This window comes from Nothoprocta perdicaria, unplaced genomic scaffold (assembly GCF_003342845.1).
Source record: "Nothoprocta perdicaria isolate Ctin4 unplaced genomic scaffold, notPer1 scaffold_251, whole genome shotgun sequence".
NCBI classification, from domain to species: domain Eukaryota; kingdom Metazoa; phylum Chordata; class Aves; order Tinamiformes; family Tinamidae; genus Nothoprocta; species Nothoprocta perdicaria.
In genome coordinates this window covers 776348-794108 of record NW_020455479.1, presented here as the reverse complement: position 1 = coordinate 794108, position 17761 = coordinate 776348, and the positions used below count along the sequence as shown (strand labels likewise).

At 66.1% G+C, this 17761-nt stretch overlaps 2 protein-coding genes across 4 annotated transcripts in view; both read right to left on the bottom strand.

Moving 5' to 3' along the window:
• Positions 1-1039: 1039 nt before the first annotated feature.
• On the bottom strand, positions 1040-10865 carry CTNND1 (catenin delta 1). 3 transcript variants are annotated; one of them, XM_026040213.1, is made up of 19 exons: positions 10747-10865; positions 9675-9992; positions 8928-8999; positions 8663-8821; positions 7971-8503; positions 6117-6574; positions 5846-6029; positions 5476-5593; positions 4787-4940; positions 4394-4411; positions 4093-4161; positions 3445-3572; positions 2849-2999; positions 2420-2612; positions 2209-2323; positions 1849-1936; positions 1576-1623; positions 1397-1494; positions 1040-1069 (listed from the first exon to the last, which is right to left on the bottom strand). In XM_026040213.1, exons 2-19 carry the CDS (start codon positions 9867-9869, stop codon positions 1058-1060), a joined length of 2793 nt encoding a protein of 930 aa, XP_025895998.1. In that variant the 5' UTR covers positions 9870-9992; positions 10747-10865; the 3' UTR covers positions 1040-1057. The 3 variants fall into 3 exon arrangements, with proteins under 3 accessions (XP_025895998.1, XP_025895999.1, XP_025896000.1); XM_026040214.1 differs by having other exon boundaries at positions 1040-1066; XM_026040215.1 differs by lacking the exon at positions 4394-4411.
• A 5284-nt stretch (positions 10866-16149) lies between these two features.
• The window catches only part of TMX2 (thioredoxin related transmembrane protein 2), an 8263-nt gene continuing 6651 nt past the window's right edge, over positions 16150-17761 (bottom strand). The window contains exon 6 of the mRNA XM_026040239.1: positions 16150-16218. Within this exon, the coding sequence (XP_025896024.1) occupies positions 16150-16218 (69 nt within the window). The remainder of the gene's footprint in view (positions 16219-17761) is intronic.

The following is a 17761-nucleotide window of genomic DNA, read 5'->3' as shown; positions in this document are numbered from 1 at the left end:
AGGGGGCGGGGCCGGGCGCCGCGGCCCGCCCCTCCGCTTCCGCCGGGGCGGCGCCTGCGCGGTGCCTGCTGGGAGTTGTAGTTCGCGGGCCGGGCGGCGGCCGGAAGCCCGGTCCCGCCCGCGCCCCCCCCCCCCCGCACACACCGACACTGCCGCACACTTTAAAAACTTTATTTATATAAAAAAATCATTTTCGTTGGAAAAGCGTTACAAGAGTGTGCACAGGAATCGGACACCGAACAGCAGGACCCCCCCCTCTCCGCCCGGGCCCGGGGCCCACGCGAAGAGAGCGGGGGGAGGTGGGTTTTTTTGGTTCATCTGGAATTTTTTAAAAAAAGGAATTAGTGTTTTACATACGTTACGAAAGGAGAAGACGCGTTAGACCCCAGAGCGAAACCCAACCGAGGCGGGAGGGCCGGGCGCGGGGCCCGGCGCCGCGCTGCCCCACACCTACTTCACAGTGGCAAAGAAAGGCACGTGGTGAGGGGGGAAAGGGGCCGGGAGCCTCCTGCCCCATCCCGCTGCTCCCTGCCCCTCTGCCCACAGTGGGATCCCTCCACCTACGGAGCGGAGCGGCCGGACCTCGCCCCTGCGCAGCGAGGGCCGRGCCAGGAGCACCTTGTTGCCCTTCCCGCCAAGCACCGGAGCGCAGCGAGAGCCCTTCCCGCCGCCGGGAGCGGGGGACGCGCCGCTCGTGCCCCAGCCTTGCGCCAAGGGCGATTCCCGCACAAAAACACATGTATAGGCAAGGCAGAAGAGGTGGCGGGAGCCGGGGCGCCGGCGCCGCTGCGGAGAGAAGGCAGCTCCTGGTGAAGGCAGAGGCGGCTCCCGGCGCAGCATCCTGGGGCCCGGAGCCAGGAGGATGGCGAGGAAGAGCTGGCGGCAGCACCGCCGCCCGGGCCGCCCCTCGCCCGGGCTTTGGGCTGGCGAAAGTTGGCACCAACAGTCCAGCGAAAAAACCAAAAATAAGACAAGGTAAAAATCAGTCCATTCCACCACGAAGAGTTATTATATATAATATATTATGCATCCAAACTGAGCGGGGCGGGGGCGGCCGCTAGATCTTCTGCTGYGGAGAGAAAGAGAGGGAGAGCGGTGAGCGGGGCGGGAGCGGGACGCGCAGGGTCGCGGTGCCGGGCGGCGCAGCGGAAGCAGCGGGACAAGCGCGGGATGCCGGGAATGGGCCCGGGACGGTGGGAGCGGGCAGGGCGCCGCGGGACCTACCGACACGGGGTAGGACGGGGCCGCGTCCTCCTCCGCCTCCTCTAGCTCAGGCGGCGGCGGCAGCGGCAGCTCCTGCCCCTCGTCCTGCTGCAGACACACGGCGGGTTAGTAGGGGCCGCGGAGCAAGGCGGTTAGTGGCGGGACCCCAGCGTCTCCCGAGCCGCTCACTCACCATCAGCGGCGCCGCCTTCACGGGCTCCACGTCCCCCAGCTCCCCRGACCGCTCCAACGTCCTGCCGTGGTCCCTCTCGTTGAGTGTGGAATAGTTGTCTGGAGCAGGATGGGGCCGGTCAGCACGTGACCCCCAGCGCGGCGCGGTGAGCACAGCCCCGCTCCCAGCCCCTCTCCTACCTGCTCCCATGTTGCTCATCTGGATCTCCTCCCGGGAGGACTTCTTGTCTGCAAGGAGGGGAGAGGAGCAGGTGAGGCCGTGCACCACCGCACTGCCACACCTACAGCAACTCCGACTGTTGTTTCCAGCAGTGAGGAACCCCCCCGGAGCCTTGGCTACCAGCACCAGARAGGCCAGGAGAGCCAGGGAAGCAGGCAGAGCGGGAAGGCCAGGCAGCTGGGAGGAGGCACGAGSTGGGAGAGAAGGGGCAGGCGGCGTTCCCAGGGCCCTACCTGCTTTTTGGTTCCGGTCGATGAGAGGCAAGGTGCTGTCGTCGAAGGAGCTGCCGCCCTGGGGCCGGGCCGCGCTGCTCAGGTTCACCTGGGGGAGCGGAGCACGGCTTAGCGCCGAGGCRGGCGCCCCTTCCCCTCCAGCAAGAGGGGGCCCAAACGCCTCCCCGCTGCTTCGGCCCCTGCTTGGGGGCCTCAACGGAAGGGGGTTCTGGGCCCCCCGAGGTTGACATGGGGTTTGATCCTGTCACAGTGCTGAACTCTCCTCCCCTGGGAGCAGGAGCTGCTCRAGCCCTCGGATAACCCACAGATCAGCGCTGGCTCACGGCAGCGCCTGCGTGTGTTCCCCCTTTTCCTCCACACCTGGAAATCCGACTTCTTCCAGCCCTCCTTCTCCAGTGGTTTCCGCAGTTCCTTGTAGCCCCAGATTGTCTGCAAGACAAGGGCAGCAGCCCGGACTTCCCTCTCGGAGCGGTTCCTAGAAAGCAGCAAGGAGACATTGAGCAAAGCCCTCCTGGCGTCGAGACCCCGGGGGAAAAGTATCTCCCTCTGTGCCCTCCACCACGGAACCTACCCGGATTTGTTGATCAGCACCAACTTCTCGATGCCCTGCGTTTCCCGCAGCTTCTTGGCGGCCTCAAGGTTGTCCACGATGACCTCGTTGATGGTGTTGAGGATCGACACCACCGTGTCCTCGGAGAGGTTCTTGGCTGGTGTCTGCTGGCCTCCAGGCAGGTTCTTCACTAGGTTGGGGATGGCGTGTTTGCCTGAGAGGAAGAAMGAGGTGGGCATGAGCGGGAGAAGGCGGTGAGGGCAGGAGCCAGCGCAGGAGGATCAGGAATGCCAACAGTTTTGGTGCCCATCTCCTGGGAGGGGAGCAGTAATGGGACGCTGGGGCAACCTGCTGCCCCCTGGGCCACAGAGGGGCCAGGACCGTGGTCCCCCCTGGGACCATGCGGGGCGAGGACACCCCGAGTCGCTCTCCGGCCATCGCAGCYCTCACCTATGAGCTCCTTGTTCCGCAGGTCGACGGCCAGGTTGCGCAGGGCTCCCGAGGCCGCCTTCACCACGCGCTCGCTGTCRGTGGTCAGGAGGTCCGCGATGGCCGAGAGCCCCTTCTCCTGGCGGAGCGCCGCGCGGATGCAGCGGCCGTACTGCGGGGACAGGGCACCGCGGTGTAACCAGGGCCTCTCTGTGCTCCCGCGGYGGGACCAGCACGGGGAGCTTTGCACTTCCCTGCCCCTTCAGCTTGCTGTTGGCTTCAACTCAGCACCGAGAGAGATTCCCACCCCAGGAGGGCACACCTCCTGCCGTAAGCGAGGGCAGGAAGCCCCATCCACAGGAGAGCAGCTCCAGGGCTCTCCCGGGCCCCCACGGACACAACTTTGGTAASGCAGCCAGTGAAGGGGCTCACGGAGCACTGAGCTCTGCTCTGGGGCACCCGCCCTGCCCCGGTCACCTCGGCATTAAATYCCCGAGCAGAAGCCACAGGGGTTGAGCTGTGACCCTCCCCAGCATTACGGGCATGCAGGGCCAGTGCCTCCCCGCTCGCGTTCCCCAGGGGCTCGGAGGAGCCACCGGCACGGAGGAGTCCCTCACCGTCCAGCGGCCCGCGCACAGGTTCTGGATGGCTCCTGCCGCAGCCTCCAGGATGGTGGGAGTCTTGCTCTCCTTCAACAGCATGATGTATATCCGCACCACCTCGGGCTGGAACAGGAGCTCGTAGCCTGCCAGAGGGACACGGGGGCAGCAAGAGTCACCGAGGGCTCAGCCAGCACTCGACACCAAGCAACCGACCCGTCCAGACAGCCCCGGGCTGAGCCACGGCACGACCRGAGCACCCTCAACACCAACCGAGCGCCTGGCTGAGGGCAACCTGATCTGGGACATGGCGTGGCACAAGGGCCGAGGCCCCTCTGTTGCTGCAAGAGCCTTGGGTTCAGCTCACCCTCAAGGACTTGAGGGCCCCCGGGCCCCGCTACCCCAGCAGGGAGGCAGAGGCCCCCAGGCAACCCCATCTTGAGAGGGGGCTTCCCAAGAACACTTGGCTTCGCTCCTTGGCCCCAGAGCAAGAGGGATCTGCAGCCCTCTGAAGTTATAAGCTGGTTCCTCAAGGCTTCTCACAATGGTCCTTCCTCACGTCTGCCTTAGGCAGTGCTTTTAAGGTCTTTTGGGAGCAGAAAAGAGCAGGCCAGGGAACAAGCCACACCGAGACATGGCAGAGGACGAGCGCGCTGGAGAGCCCACCTTTGGCTGGTGTTGTTCTTTTAGGGAAGTCCACCGTGTCAGTGCCCAGGTCTTCGGGGTTCTTTTTACCTTCAAAGAGCAAGCGCAGAGGCGTGAGGCAGCTGCCGCACACGCGCAGGCCCAGCCGCTCATCACCACCTGGACAAGCCCAGGGGAAGCCGAGGCGCCAGCAAGGCCCACAGCCGGGCAGCGCGGGCCCAAACCCTGGCACAGGCAGCATGGGCCCAGTTAGGGCAGCAGGGCGAGCTGCAGAAAGCACCCGAACCAACCACAGCAAAAGGAGAACCAAGAGCACACTCACCTTTGGAGAACCACTCGTCTATGGGCGAAGCGGAGGGAAGGACAGGACAGAGGGGAGGCAGGAGGAGAGAAGAGCCGCCAGCACCATGGGGCAGATCGTTTGGCAAGGAAGCAAAGGGCAGGGACAACACAGGAGAGAGGGAAAGGCGCGGAGTTAGTGCAGACCCAGCCACCACCATCCCGCCACCACAGAAACCCCCCAGGAGACCACAAGCTGGTGTCCAACACTTTGGACAAGGCGAGCGGTGCATCCCCAAGGCCGGGGAGGCACAAACCACCGCGTCCCCAGGGCAAGCTGCCATTTAGCCTCCACGGAGCGATGCCAGGGCAGGAGCAGCAAGACCCACACGCGAGCCCCACTCGCATAGTCCCGTCTCCACCCCACCCAACAAACCTTTGCCCTTCTTGGCGCCAAAGCAGCTGGCAGGGGGGGGCCCGCTGCTGTTGGCGGGCGCCAGCGGGGTCTCCTGGTAGCGCTCGGCGTGGGGGATCTCCCGATGCACTTGGTAGGACAGGTTTCTCAGCAGGCACACGCAGTTCTCCACCAGCTGCAGAAAGCCAGAGCCCGGCTCAGAGCAGCCCATGCCCGTCCAGCCCAGGCCGTGGCTGCACYAAGGGGAGCTCCTGAACCGGAGACAGGCAGCTCCATCTCCGGCGGATCCAACGCAAATCCCATCCCCARGGGGGCATGGCCAATCCTGCCCATCTCAACTCATACCCTGTAGAGCCAAAAATCTCCCTGCCAGGGGCAGAAGCGATCCGAGGAAAGATCTAGGGACAGCTCAAGTTGACAGTGGGCCAAGGCACATGTGGGTGCCATGAGCTGGGGGTAATGGAGCACCCGAGTCCCACCSCACAAGACTTCTCTCTTCCCCAGAGGGCTAAAGACATGAGCTCGGCTCGTGCTCTCCAAGCCGTCACTGCATGTTCTTCCCAGGTGAAGCCCTCAACTCCCCCGCTTTGTTCCTGCTCTCGAGAAGCCCACAAGCAGCCACCAGCAGCACCAGCAGAGCCTGACAGGGCTTGGCCAAGGAGCACAGGGCGTCGCGGGTGCCGGTCCCAACACACGCACTGCCACAGTACCTTGCTGTCCGCGCTCTTCTGGCTGATCTTGGACTGCACAATGTAGATCAGGGCATCCACCAGCCCGTCGCATTCCCGCAGCTTCCGACGGGCCTCGCTCCGCTCCGAGCTCACGTTCCTGAGGCAAGCAGGGGACACCCGTCACGGGCGAAACCGCTAGGGGCCTGGAAGCAGCACCCAGCCCGGCAGCTCCAGGCAGAACAGAACTGCTCCAGCTCCTCCCCGCAGAAGGAAACATCTCCTTCCTCAGGAGCCCCATCTCCACTCACCCTCCTGGAGGAGCCGCTCTCGCCCAGGGGGCACAGGGGGCTCCCCGAAGCGGCCACTCGTGTGCCGGGAAGGGGCCGACGGGAGCACCAGCCCCGCGTACCTAAGGCAGCCGGCGGTGTTGGTGAGCACGGATTCCCACTCRATATGGCGTGGCTTGGAGTCCTCGTTGGGTTCCCGCTCCCAGCCCGAGCGCGGAATGACCACCTCGTCGGTGAGGGCGTGCAGCGCGTGGTCCACGATGGCCATCTTGATGGAGTCGTGCGAGGACAGGTTCCAGAGCGTCCCTGCCGGCCGCACACGGAGGCGCGCGCTCAGACCACGAGGGCGCTGCGCAGCCTCACCCACCACAGCCCCGTCCCCGGAGCACCTACCCGTGATGACCTCCGTGAGGTCCATGTCGTGGGTCTTCCGCAAGAGGCGCACCAGGGCAGGCACGCCGTCGCAGTTCTTGATGGCGATCTTGTTGTCCTGGTCCTTGCCAAAGGAGATGTTCTTGAGGGCGCCGCAGGCCCCRTAGTGCACCTCCTTCTTGGGGTGGTCCAGCAGGCCCACGAGCACGGGGATGCCCTTCAGCTTGCGCACTTCCGTCTTCATCTTGTCGTTGCGGAAGCAGAGGTGCTGCAGGTAGGCGGCCGCGTTGGACTTGACGGCGTCCAGGCGGAAGCTCAGCATGGCGATGACCTCGGGCAGCTCCGGCTGCCGCCACGCGCCCGCCGCTCCCTTGCGCAGGCTGTCCAGGCTGGCCAAGCTGCCCCGCTCGTGCTGAGCCATGGGCGACCAGTAGTACCGGTCAGGGGCCCCTTCGTCCACCAGCATGTCCTCGTAGCTCCTAGGAGAGGGGACAGCCAGCGTCAGCGGCCCCATCCCCACAAAGCATGAGGCTCCTCAGGAGCGGGAGAGCGCGCCTCTGCTCCCTTCCCACCGTGCTGGGTTCACCTTCCTTGGGGTTGGATGCACAACCTTGCTCTTGGCAGCAGCTCCACAGAGGAGGCACAACCCAGTCCCAAGGCCCAGCCGGCCCACGGAGAGGCAGGAATAAATATTTGGGCTCGTGGCCACTAGAGGGCAAATTCATCCTATGCTAGGGAGCCGCGACAAGGAACTGGGGAATTCCTCAGGGCTTTGCTCAGCTTAAGTGCTTCCCGCAAGCGGGCCTGTTACGCCACCACGGAGGCGGGTAGGCAGGAGAGGGCAGCGGGGCCACGCAGCTCGCCACTGCGCCGTCTGGCCTGGAACCAGCACGGCACCGACTGTCTGAGCTACAGGATACACCCGTAGCCACGGTGTAGCTAGTACCCCCGCCACGGGATACACCAAGGAAAGACAACGTGCGGGCTCTCGCCTGCTTCCATTGCTAGGGAGGTGGTGGCCAAGCCGAGCTCAGCAGCGCCCGCTCGCCACTGCCACAGGAGGGGCAGGCGGAGCAGCGGCCCCGGCGCAAYGTGGAGCCTGGGAAGCTGCGCTCCAAGCGCCAACGCGGCACGGGTGGGCAGGGTAACGAACCTGGGCCAACAACTTCGCCGACAGGTTGGACGCAGCAGCAGAAACGCTGGCTGGGAGGGTGGGCACAGCTGCTCCCCCGGCAGCCGGGAGCTTCCRTGGGGCACGGCCTGCGCCCCGAGCCGGGCAGCCCGCAGGATACACAGCTTAACGTGCCCGGACACTTGCCAACGTCTCTGAGGGGCGGCGCGAGGACCCCCAGCCCTTCCTCCAGCCAGCAGGGCAGCGCAGGCGGAGGAGGCGCTGCTCACCCACCGCCCGAGGGGAGGGAGAAGCCGCTTGGCTGCCAAACAGGTCAGGCAGCTTCTCCCTGCGCCTACAGGAACAGTTTCCCCAGGGCACTGGGGCCGACCCACACTGGCCCGGCGCRGCTGCCATGGGAGCCTACTGCACAGGGCACCACGCAGCCCCCGCCAGGTGCTCGTCCTGGCGGGAGACGCCTTTTTGGGGGCTTTTTTGGCCAGTGGCACGTGGCCATGGGGCATCCAACTCCCCCGGGAGCCCCAGAGGCCATGGGGCCCAAAGCTATGGCCAACCGCCCCAGGGAACCCCACGCTGCAGGACAACCAGCTCAATTAGCAGCGAGTTTTTACCGCCAATTAAAGGCGCAATTAGGAGCGGATGCAAGTTTTCTCCTGCACAGCTGTAGGTGACTCAGTCTCCACCTTCTGAGGATGGAGCTGTAGGGATCCCTGCTAGCGGTCCCTGGCCCCCCCGATCACTACCTGAGCCGACGGCGGGCGTCAGACGGGGTCCCTGCCCGTCGGGCTGTGCCATAGTCGGACATGAGGCTGTAGTCGACGTCGTCGAAGGCCACGCTGCGCTGGTCGTCCTCCAGGCCGTACGGCTCGGCGTGGAAGTGGTTGAGGTCCATGTTGCTGCCGCCGACACGCACCTGGGGCTGGGGGCCGTAGACGTCCTGGCGGCTGGGCGCCCGGTAGGTGTCCATGGAGGGCCGGTAGCGCTCGTCGATGCGGGTGACGCGGGACAGGCTGCCGTAGCTGTGGTCGCTGCCCGGGTAGCCGTCCTCGTAGGGGCGGCCGTAGCCATCGGGGTAGTGGTAGTTGCGTGGCAGGGTGGCCGTGCCCGGCTGGCCCAGGTAGCCGCCGGGGCCCCCGTTGCCGTTCTTGCGGAAGTTCCTGTCCATGGTCTGCACGTAGCTGCTGGGCACCGGGGAGGTTTCCAGGGGGAGCCCGTCGGGTCCCATGGGGACCTGCTGCACTGTCCGCGTGGTCACAGTCTTCACCACTTTCTTCACCTGCACGGGGGACACGCTGCAGTCAGGAGTTGCCATCCCTGCACCCCCAGCTTCTCAGCCCTGCATTTTCACACCAGCCCTCCACTTCAYAGCACAACAAGCCCACAATTGTCCCCAGAGCCACAGCCCACCGCAGGTGCATCCTCCCCAGGTCCGTACCGTGGTCTCCGTGCGCCGGGTCGTGCCGTCGTCCGACGTCTCCACGGACACGACCGACATGGCCCCTTCAGGGTCCTCCTCCATGGTGTACGTCTCCTCCACGATGTGGCCCGGCTCCTGCATCCTGGGCAGCGTGCTGTACAAGAGGTGGCTGTGGTCCTGGGGACAGGGGACATAAATGGTCAGCCCCCACGGTCAGCCAGGTGGCGAGCAGGCACCCGCTGCAGTACCAGGTGCAGGAGGGGAGACACCGGCCAGCCCTCACCTGCGGCCCGTTGAGCTTCAGATCCGGGAACTTCTGCCTCTCCAGGTCAGCATCGCCCAGGAAGCGGCCGTTCTGAAAGGCACGGCGGGCAGCCCTGTCAGCAGCCCTGCTGGGATCCCGGAGCCCCTCCTCCTGGTGCCGCCAGCCCAGGGCGCCCCACTGCCCCACAAGCCGCTCCCGCACGGCCGCGCCACGTGCCGCAAGCCCTTGGAGGAGGCACCGCTCGATCACCGACACCCGAGCCCACTCGCACGGGCTCCTCACAGAGCCCACGCGGGCTCCTCACGGCGAGGCCAGGCACGCTGCCCCTTCTCCAAGCGGTTCCCTCCTGGCATTCCACAGCCCAAGAGGTGGCACCTCCTGCCCAGCTCTGCATGTAGCCTGCCAAGCGCCCGCTCCTCTTCAGGGAGGAGGCCTCTCCCAGGCCTGGCCAGGCAGTCCCGGGGATAAACCAAGTCTCTAGGGACTCGGTGCCACAGGAGAGGGAGACAGACACATCCCTGTGGCAGCCCCAGCGCTCTGGCTGCCCTGTAAGACGCCGATGCAGTGGGGAGCAAAGATGCCAAGAGCTGATAGCAGCCCATGCGCCTCTGCCCTCGGAAAGTGTCCAGCTGCCGGCGAGACCCGCACGGCCCCAGCTTGCCCGCGGTTCCGCCGCCCCAACGGCGCATCACGACACCAACCTAGCCGTCCTGCGGGTCCTGGGGACGGCCGGGAGGGCAGCCCGGCGCCCGCCGCCCTTTTTACCTGGTGCCGCCGGGTGAGCGTGCCGTTGGCCAAGCCCGGGCTGGCATCCTGTGGGGACACGCGGACGCGCTCCAGCTGCGCGGAGACGTGGCGCCGCTCCTCCTCCAGCGCCCGCGTGAGCTTCTCGAACTGCGCCTCCTGCTCCTTGACCGACGCAAGGATGCTGGCGGTCGACTCCACCTCCGAGTCGTCCATGGGTGCCGCGGGCCCGGCGCGGGCAGGGCGGGCGGCGCGCGGAGGCACGGGCGCACGCGGCTCGGTGGCAGCGCGAGGGGAGGGACAGTAACCCTGAAAGGCCGAGGGCAGCCACTCTCTTCACTGCACGTGACGGAGGGAGAAGAAAGGAGGGACGAGAGGGCAGACAGACAGATGTCGTTACGGCAGATTCCCAGAACAAGGGGGAAAACAAATAAGATTAAAGCAGTAACATCCACTTCCTCCCACGGGAACTGTGGGAAGGGGGTCCTGGAGCAGCCCAGCTCCCGGCATGGTTCACACGGCCCCCAGTGGCAACTATGCTTGGAAACTCTGCGCTTGGGCAGCAGCAGGTCCTGCACCCACTACACCGAAGAGCAAATCCGGTCAAGGTGGGTTCAGGAGAATGATTATTTACAGAGCAGAACAGGCAGCAGGGACCCTCTCCCACACGGAAAAGGCCCCACAGAGCCACCAGTGGGAGAAGAGGGCAGGCCCCACACGTGGGCAATGCGCAGGATAGGGTCTCATAGAACAAGCACTGACCTAAATCCCTCCCCAGATTCCCTTGGGGGAAGGTGAAGAGGTACTGGGGACATCCCCAGCTTCATTTTGTTTGGCTCCACAGTTCTCTCCTATGTACGTAGGGGCATGAAGGGGGGCAGCAATCCCCTAAAGGGGACCCCACGAGCCCCTTTGCCAGTTATTGAAGCCCACCACCCTCCAGGTCCTTCCCTGGGGACCTCTGGACAACCAGTGTAGGGGCAGCCAGCATCTTGGGCCTCTCGGACATTCCCTCCCAGAAGAAAACAGCAAAGGAGAGCACCACAAATCAACATTTTTTTGACAGCAAAAGGTGATTTGGTTGCATACAGACCTGTCAGAGGAGGAGGCTCGGGTTTGATTGGCAAAGGCACAGGGCAGCCAGGCCTAGGCGCAGAGAGTCATGGCAGAAACAGCCCAACCACCACAGGGAGGAAGCGGGAGGAGAGAGAGCTGCAGAGACAGAAAGACAGCGGGGTCAAAAAAAATCACGTGAGCAGATTTAACATGAGGGTGGGGACAGGTAGGATGAGACGTGGGGCAGGGGCTCATCCCCGCAGGCCCCGCTCCGAGGGACGGGTCCTGGACGCAACATTGCTGCCCCGCATCCCGCTCACGGGGTAAGTGGTGGCGGAGCGGAGGGGCGGGCCGGCTCGGCCGAGTCCCGGCAAGCCCGCGCCAGGGTTTTCCCAACCCCGCGCAGTCACGGCGGGCGTGTGGCAACTCGTCGGAGCCAGGCAGCCGCCGCGGAGGCCGCTTTCCCACGGTCTCCGGCCCGTTCCCCTGCAGCAGCGGCGGCTGTAGCGGCGTCGCCGGGCCCGTGCCATCATCACCCTTCCGGAGCCCTGCTCCGTCCGGCTCTGTGCTGACCCTGCTCCTTCCACGCCCTTCAGCCCCAGCCCGCAGCAGCCGCTAGCTCGGAGGAACTCACAGTCACCCCATCTCCAACGGGCCCATAAGCAAACCCTTGGGCACACGGGTTTTGCTCCCGGCACGGCCGCTCCCAAGGTTTCCCTGGGCACTCGCGACACGTCACCGGGCGGCTGCGTCCCCATGACATGCAATAAAAGCCAGGTCAAGAGCCCAAGGAGGCTCCCGGAGGCTCCCTGATGCCCCCGTGCCTCCCACCTTGCGAGGGTCACGCCTGAAGGCGTCTTGCATCCCCCCATGCCCCACAAAGGAAGGTGAGGTCAGCTGTGACCCTGCCGCTCCGCCCAGGGATCCTCTCTCCGCAGGGAAGGTTCGGTGCCACCCCAGGAGCGCTGACACATCCCAGCTCTCACCCTTGAGTCAACGCTCCCCACCTTCCACAGGCATCCAGGCAGCAAGGTGCAGCTCGGGACAGTCCTACCAGCCAGACCCTGCTCGGGGGCGTCTGAAACCCCACGTCAGCTCGTCCCAATTTGGCAGCCTCCGCTTCCTGAGAGGTCTTTTGCCAAGTCCTTGCTAAGACAGGAACGCCAGTGCGTGCAGGAGGAATCTAGTACCTGTGACTGCCCAGAGAGCCACCCCGCCATGACCACCTCCCGCTCTCCCCCGGGAGAGGCGGCTTCCCGGGGCTCTCATGGACCGTCCAGCTTGCGCTGCCTCCGTGGGAAGGCCCGTAGGGGAGCGGCAGCAAGGGCAGCAGATTCCTCTGGCCTTGCGTCCCCTCCTCCGCACGTCCCGTCCCTCGGGAACGCGGCCACTAACAATGAAACTCGCGGGGGCCACCGCAGGCCTCAGATAAGGGGTTGGAGCAGCCGCGAGGCTGTTTCCTTCCCGTCCTTTCCACAGGGAGTAAACACAGAGCAGTGAGGGGGACGAACGGCGCCGGTTCCTCTGCCTGGAGCACTGGGCTCCCAAACGCCCCTCCAGCCCGGCCAGGACGACGTGGGGGGACATACACGAGTCCCCCTTCTTGCAGTCCCCGTGGGAGGGCAGGGAGCCACTCTGTTCCTGTGCGCACAGACCCCATGCCCCCTGTCAGCGCTGTCCCTGCGTGCCGACCCCTGGACCCACACGTGGCACAGCCACCTCCAGTGGAAGGGACGGAGGGAGTGAGGAGGGCAGAGGCCCCGGAGGCGCTGGCGGCAGCCCCAAGCTGAGGCAGCGGGGGAAATTCCAGGGATCGCTCCGCGGCCGCCTCCGAAGATGTGACCAGCAAGCAGTTTTCTTCCCGCAGTACCAGCCGTCGATGCTCTTTGAGGACGGCTGCAAGAGCAGCAAAGCTCCCGGCCGCGGCCGGGCGCGTGCGGCACACCCGTTACTTAAAAACCCCAGCGAGCCCAAAATAGCCCGGCCGGCTCCGCTCAGGGCAAAGCGGGGAGGCGAGCACAGCCAAGAGCGGCCTCTACCCCCAGCACAAGGACACAGGCGCAGCCCTCCCGCTGCTGCCAGGAAAAGGGGACCAAGGATATAAGGACCAGCCCTTATATCCGATTCATATCCCAGCTTTTGGCAGAGAAGAAACCAACCAAATCACTCGGGCAACCATCCTTGTCCCGCCGCGCGGCTTCGTGGCTCTGTTAATTGGCCACAGGCTCCTGGTAGGGCCCAATTAGCTAAAAGCCAAAAGGGACCAAGAGCCCGGGTGTCTGCCCGCAGGGCCGCGCGTGCAGGCTGGGCACGCGCCCCTCGCCGCGGGCGGCAGGACGGACTTTGGCCAGGCTGGCGCGGGCACCGCCCGGGGCGTCTCCCCAGGGTCACAAGCCCAAAGTTGGCCCCAAAGTGCCCGGGTGGGAGCAGCAGGAGGCACAGTGGGGACCACGAAGCTCCTCTGGGCAGCAGCAGTGGGAAAGTCACTCACTGCCGACCGCTCCAACTGACACAGGATGGATGGCAGCCGGGTGTACGTGGCCCTCTGCCCCCGCCAAGGCCACATACCTAAATTAGGAAAGGCACCCGCCGGAGCGAGGGAGTTACCTGTGCAGGACGCGGGCAGGGCCGCAGCCCGGCACCTTATAAGGGAACAGGGCCAGCAGCCAAAGGAGGCCAATAAGGAGGGCAGAGATAAGAGGCAGGGCGGGGATGCACCGGGCGGGAAGCAGGGGAGGAAGCGACTGCGGCCCCGGCGGGTGCACAAGCAGGGGCCAGGGCTGCCACGATAGGGATCAGGTCCCAAGGACAGGTCCAAGCAGGGCCGGCGGTTGGGAAAGCGGGGAAGGGGGCGGGAGGCCTCGGACTACCTGAGCGTGCGCGAGGGCCGAGCTCCCGGCGCGCAGAGGGCCGGGGTGCTGCAGGCGGGCTCGGCGGCGGCACGGCCGCGGGGCAGCTGGCCTGCCGCGCCGCCCCCCGCGAGCCCCCGGGCCGCACAAAGGCGGCTCTCTCTCCCCTCTGTGGGAATTTGCAGCTGAGCGGCTCGGCGGGGACAAAGGGATTTCACAGGCGCATCCCCAGCCGGCCGCCCCCCCCGCTCCGGCGTTGCCGCTTCCTGTCACGGTAGCGCCAGGCCTCGGGGGCGCCGCGCGAGCAGCAAACAAACACCCCGCGAGCCGAGCGAGCGGCCGCGTCTGGGAACGGGGCCAGCACATTCCCGGCGCGGGCCGCGCTCCGGCGGCCTCCCGCTTCCCTGGTGGGGCGGCTCCCGGCAAGCGGCCCCCCCCAGCCTCCCGCAGTGCTCCCGGCCTTCAGCCCGGGCCCGTCTCTCCCCCCGCCAGGCTGTCCTTTCCCAGCGAGCCGCCTCTCTCCCGTGGGCAAAGCAAACACGAGTGCGGCGCACAGAGATAAGGGCGCGCAGGGAGCAAAGTCCCTCTCAGAGCGCCGGCAAGGCCACAGCGGCCCGGGAGCCACCGCAGGCGCTGGCAGGTGCCGCCGGCAGCCACCCACCCGCTTCCCGTGTTCCTCCCATCCGGAGCCCCTTGGGATCGTTTCTTCCTTGGACGCTCACAGCCAGGCCCTCAGGTATCCAGCAGCTCTGCAGTTCTCCAAGGAAGCGGAGCAAGACTCAGTGGGATCCAAACACCTGCCAGGCAGGATTTGTGCCACTGACCTCGGAGCCCCAAGCCTGTGTCACTCACCACCCTCCCCCAGGAGGACCCCAAGTCACCACAGAGCAACTACCGGACACAGTGGGGCTGCAAACCGCCCATCTCCGTCCCTGCCAAGGAGGGGACGCTCCGGAGGCAGCTCCCGGCACCTCCTGCCCTGCTCCACCAGGTGCCCTTTCCCCCTGCCCGTCCCACGTGTGTTGAGCAAACAGGCCCCCGACGGAGCCGCGCCGGCCTGGGAGCGGCACAAGGGCAGGGCCGGCGCCGGGAGCTCCTCCCGGCCAGGCAGCAGAGGGGCTTCCCACCCTGGTCCAGGCGCCGCTCCCCCCTGGCCCGCAGGGAGCCAGGGGAAGGAAAGCCACGTTTCCTGGTGAGACGGGAAGCGCCGACGCCACTTCCCTTTCCCGTCGGCTTCTAAACACGACGTCCTGCCAAGCGCCGCTCCCAGCGCCCTGGGACGGGCCCAGGAGCGGGCGAGCGCCACCCGAGCGGCCCAGGGAGCACCTGGCCCGGTCCTGCCCGGCCTCAGCCACCCCAGGGGCACCCGACTGCGCCGAGCAGCCCCGAAACAGGCTCAGGGCTCTGCCCCAAGCGGAGGAAGCCGCGACACCTCTGTCCCCCCGCACCTTGAAGCTCGCGAGGCTGCCCCAGGGCGGCGGAGCCGGGCGAAGCGGCGCGCGTGCAGCAACACGCTCCCAAGAATGCGTTAGCGCCGGGCAAGGGGCCTGCCGGGAACATGCAAACGCCACCGGTGACCCACCCTTCCCGCTCGGAAAAACTCGTCTTTGCGGTTCAACGCGCTGCTGTCCCACCCGTGCCCGCACCCACGAGGGCGGCCCACGCACCACGAGCTGCCCACCCGCAAATCCCGGGAGCCCTCCACAGAAAAGTGCCGCATGGCACGGGAGGAATCACAGTGACTGAGCACAGGCAGCCACCTTCCTCCTCTGGCCCAGGGTGGGAACGGCCCCTCCGCACACCTCCGTTCCTACGTTCCTATACGTTCCTAGGCCACCCAGCTTTGATCCTAGGCCATCCCTGCGGGCAGGAGCCCGTCTCCCTTGCCTCAGGCACTGGCTCTCCTACCTACGCGGGGGTCCCGGCGCCTTTCCCGGCAGATCAAGGGGTATGGGGCGCTCAGCAGCTTTCCCTGCGGATCAGGCCACTCCCAGCTCTCCAGGAAGCGGCAGGTGAAGGCGCTCGCAGCTTCCGGGTCGCCCGGCCGCGCACGGGGCCCGGGAAGCAAGTGAACTTTGCACGGGGGTTTGGTTTCCACCAGGGCCAACGCCCCGAGGGGCGGGAGCGGCCGGCTGGGGACGAGACGGGAGGGCAGCGCCCGCCCAACGCGGCCGTCCCCACCACGGGAGCCAGCGCCCGCGGTGCCTGCGCGATGCCGCTCCAGAGACGGGCTCCTCAGCACAACGCCACACCACTCTGGCACCGATCTGCCCCCTCGCACTGGCGGTTTGGAGGGGGAACCGCGAGGAGGAAGCGGGAAGCCGCAGGAGGAAGCCGCTCGCCAACCCGCTTCCTGCGGAGGGGACAGGCGGGCGGCACCGCGAGGATCACGCGGCCCCCAGCCCCGCTCGGGTCATGCCGAGACACGGGACCGGGCGCACGTGGAGCCGCCCATCACCTTGTCCCCGAGCCCTGCTCACGGCGAACACGGGGATCGCCACCAAAACCCCGTGCGGGGCGGGAAGTGAGGCGGGTTAGCAACAGGCACAAGACAAGCAGCAGACGGACTGACTCACGATCCAAAGCAGCAGCTACCAACCAGGGGAGTCCCCAAGCGTGGGCTCCACAAAAGCCGATTTCTTCCAAAGAGCCTCTTGGGCCTGTACAAGAAGGAAAGAAAGGAGAAAAAAAAAAAGAAAGCGCCACCCTAAAGAGCAGGTTGTGGCCACCTCAGGAAACTCCCGGACTTTGGTCTAAAGCCTGTAAATCCAGCCCCTTTCCAGCAGCCTCGTGTCGAGACACATTCTTGCACTCTGCGCCAGAGGACAATTTCCTCCGCCAGCCCAGCCCTGTGTCACACACACACAGGGAGCTCCAGAGTGTCCTGAATCACCCAACGGAGCCGGGTTTGTCACCTCGGCCAGGTGACACCTGCTCCCTTCTACGCACCCAAAGCAGCCCAGGGCTTCCACTAGCAAGGTGGGGGACAAGTAGAAACAACAAGCACGCAAAAACAGGGTTTTCTTAACAAAAACAGGGCAAGACAAGAACCCTGTGGATCCCCTGAGGTAGCCGCACCATGGGGTTTCAGCAGGACTCTCCCCTACGGCCTCAGGCTGTTCCGAGGACTCAACATCCCGCTGGGCACAACCCAAGTGGCGCTATGCTTTTCCGGGCGCCCCAAACCGCCGTGATCCCAACACAATGGGCCGAGGCCTTATCGGCGACTGGAAGAGGGAGAGGAAACGCGAGACAAGCCCAGGGCTGCCTGATTGCGGGTTGGGCAGTGGCGGCCGAGTCTTAAGGCCGTCTTTGGAGAAGGGAGGACCCGCGGGCTCACAGAGCGCGGAGCCCCGGGCCTGACCTCGGCGCGGGCAGGGAGGAGGCGGCGGCACAGCAAAGCTGCCCAGCACGCTCTGCCGCGCGAGCCGCTTTCATCCTCCCACCGCTGCCAGGAAGGCTCCGCGCAAACCGCCACCCAACGCCGCTGCCACCGCTCCTTTGCATGTGACAGGGTCCCAGCAAAGTTCCGCAGGGTGCAAGGAGAGCAGCTGGGTCTTCCTTCTCTCCCCACACACATCCCCCTCCTTGAGCACGCAAGCAAACAGTCAGAAAGAGGAGAATTGAGCTCCGGAAAAGTGCGGAGCGGGATGGTGCAGGCAAGGTGCCGGGAGAAGCCTCAAACAGCCCCTGTTCGTTAGGGCACTGACACGCACTCTGGCTGGGGAAAGCAGGAACCACGGGGTTCGTGTGGGCGTCGCTCCCCGAGCACAAGCCCCACAGCAAGACAACGAGTGAGAGCACGAGCTGCAGGCGGCCGCGCTCCCGACACCGGCGGCCGCTGGCACTCAGAGCGGGCAGCAGTGCAGCCCCGGTGGCCTCCCACAAAGCCCGAGGGCATAACGGGGGTGCCGGGCTGCCCTGCAGCACTGCAGGCAACAACGCCCGGGCGTCCCATTCACCGCCGTCGGAGGCTGCCCAAACTTTGCCACGTTTACCCCGACTGATCCTCGGGCAGAGCAGGAAAGACCCCCGACTCCCGGCGCAGGAGACACGGGACAGGGGTGGGAAGGGAGGCAGCCGAGTGACAGCGCGGCGCGCAGGACCCCCGGGGCCGGGTCGTGAGCAGTTCCCGGCTCGCGGGCGGGAAGGTCGCCAGCCCGCGGCCGGGGCGCCGGGGCGCCCGGGGCGGGGGGGCCGCGC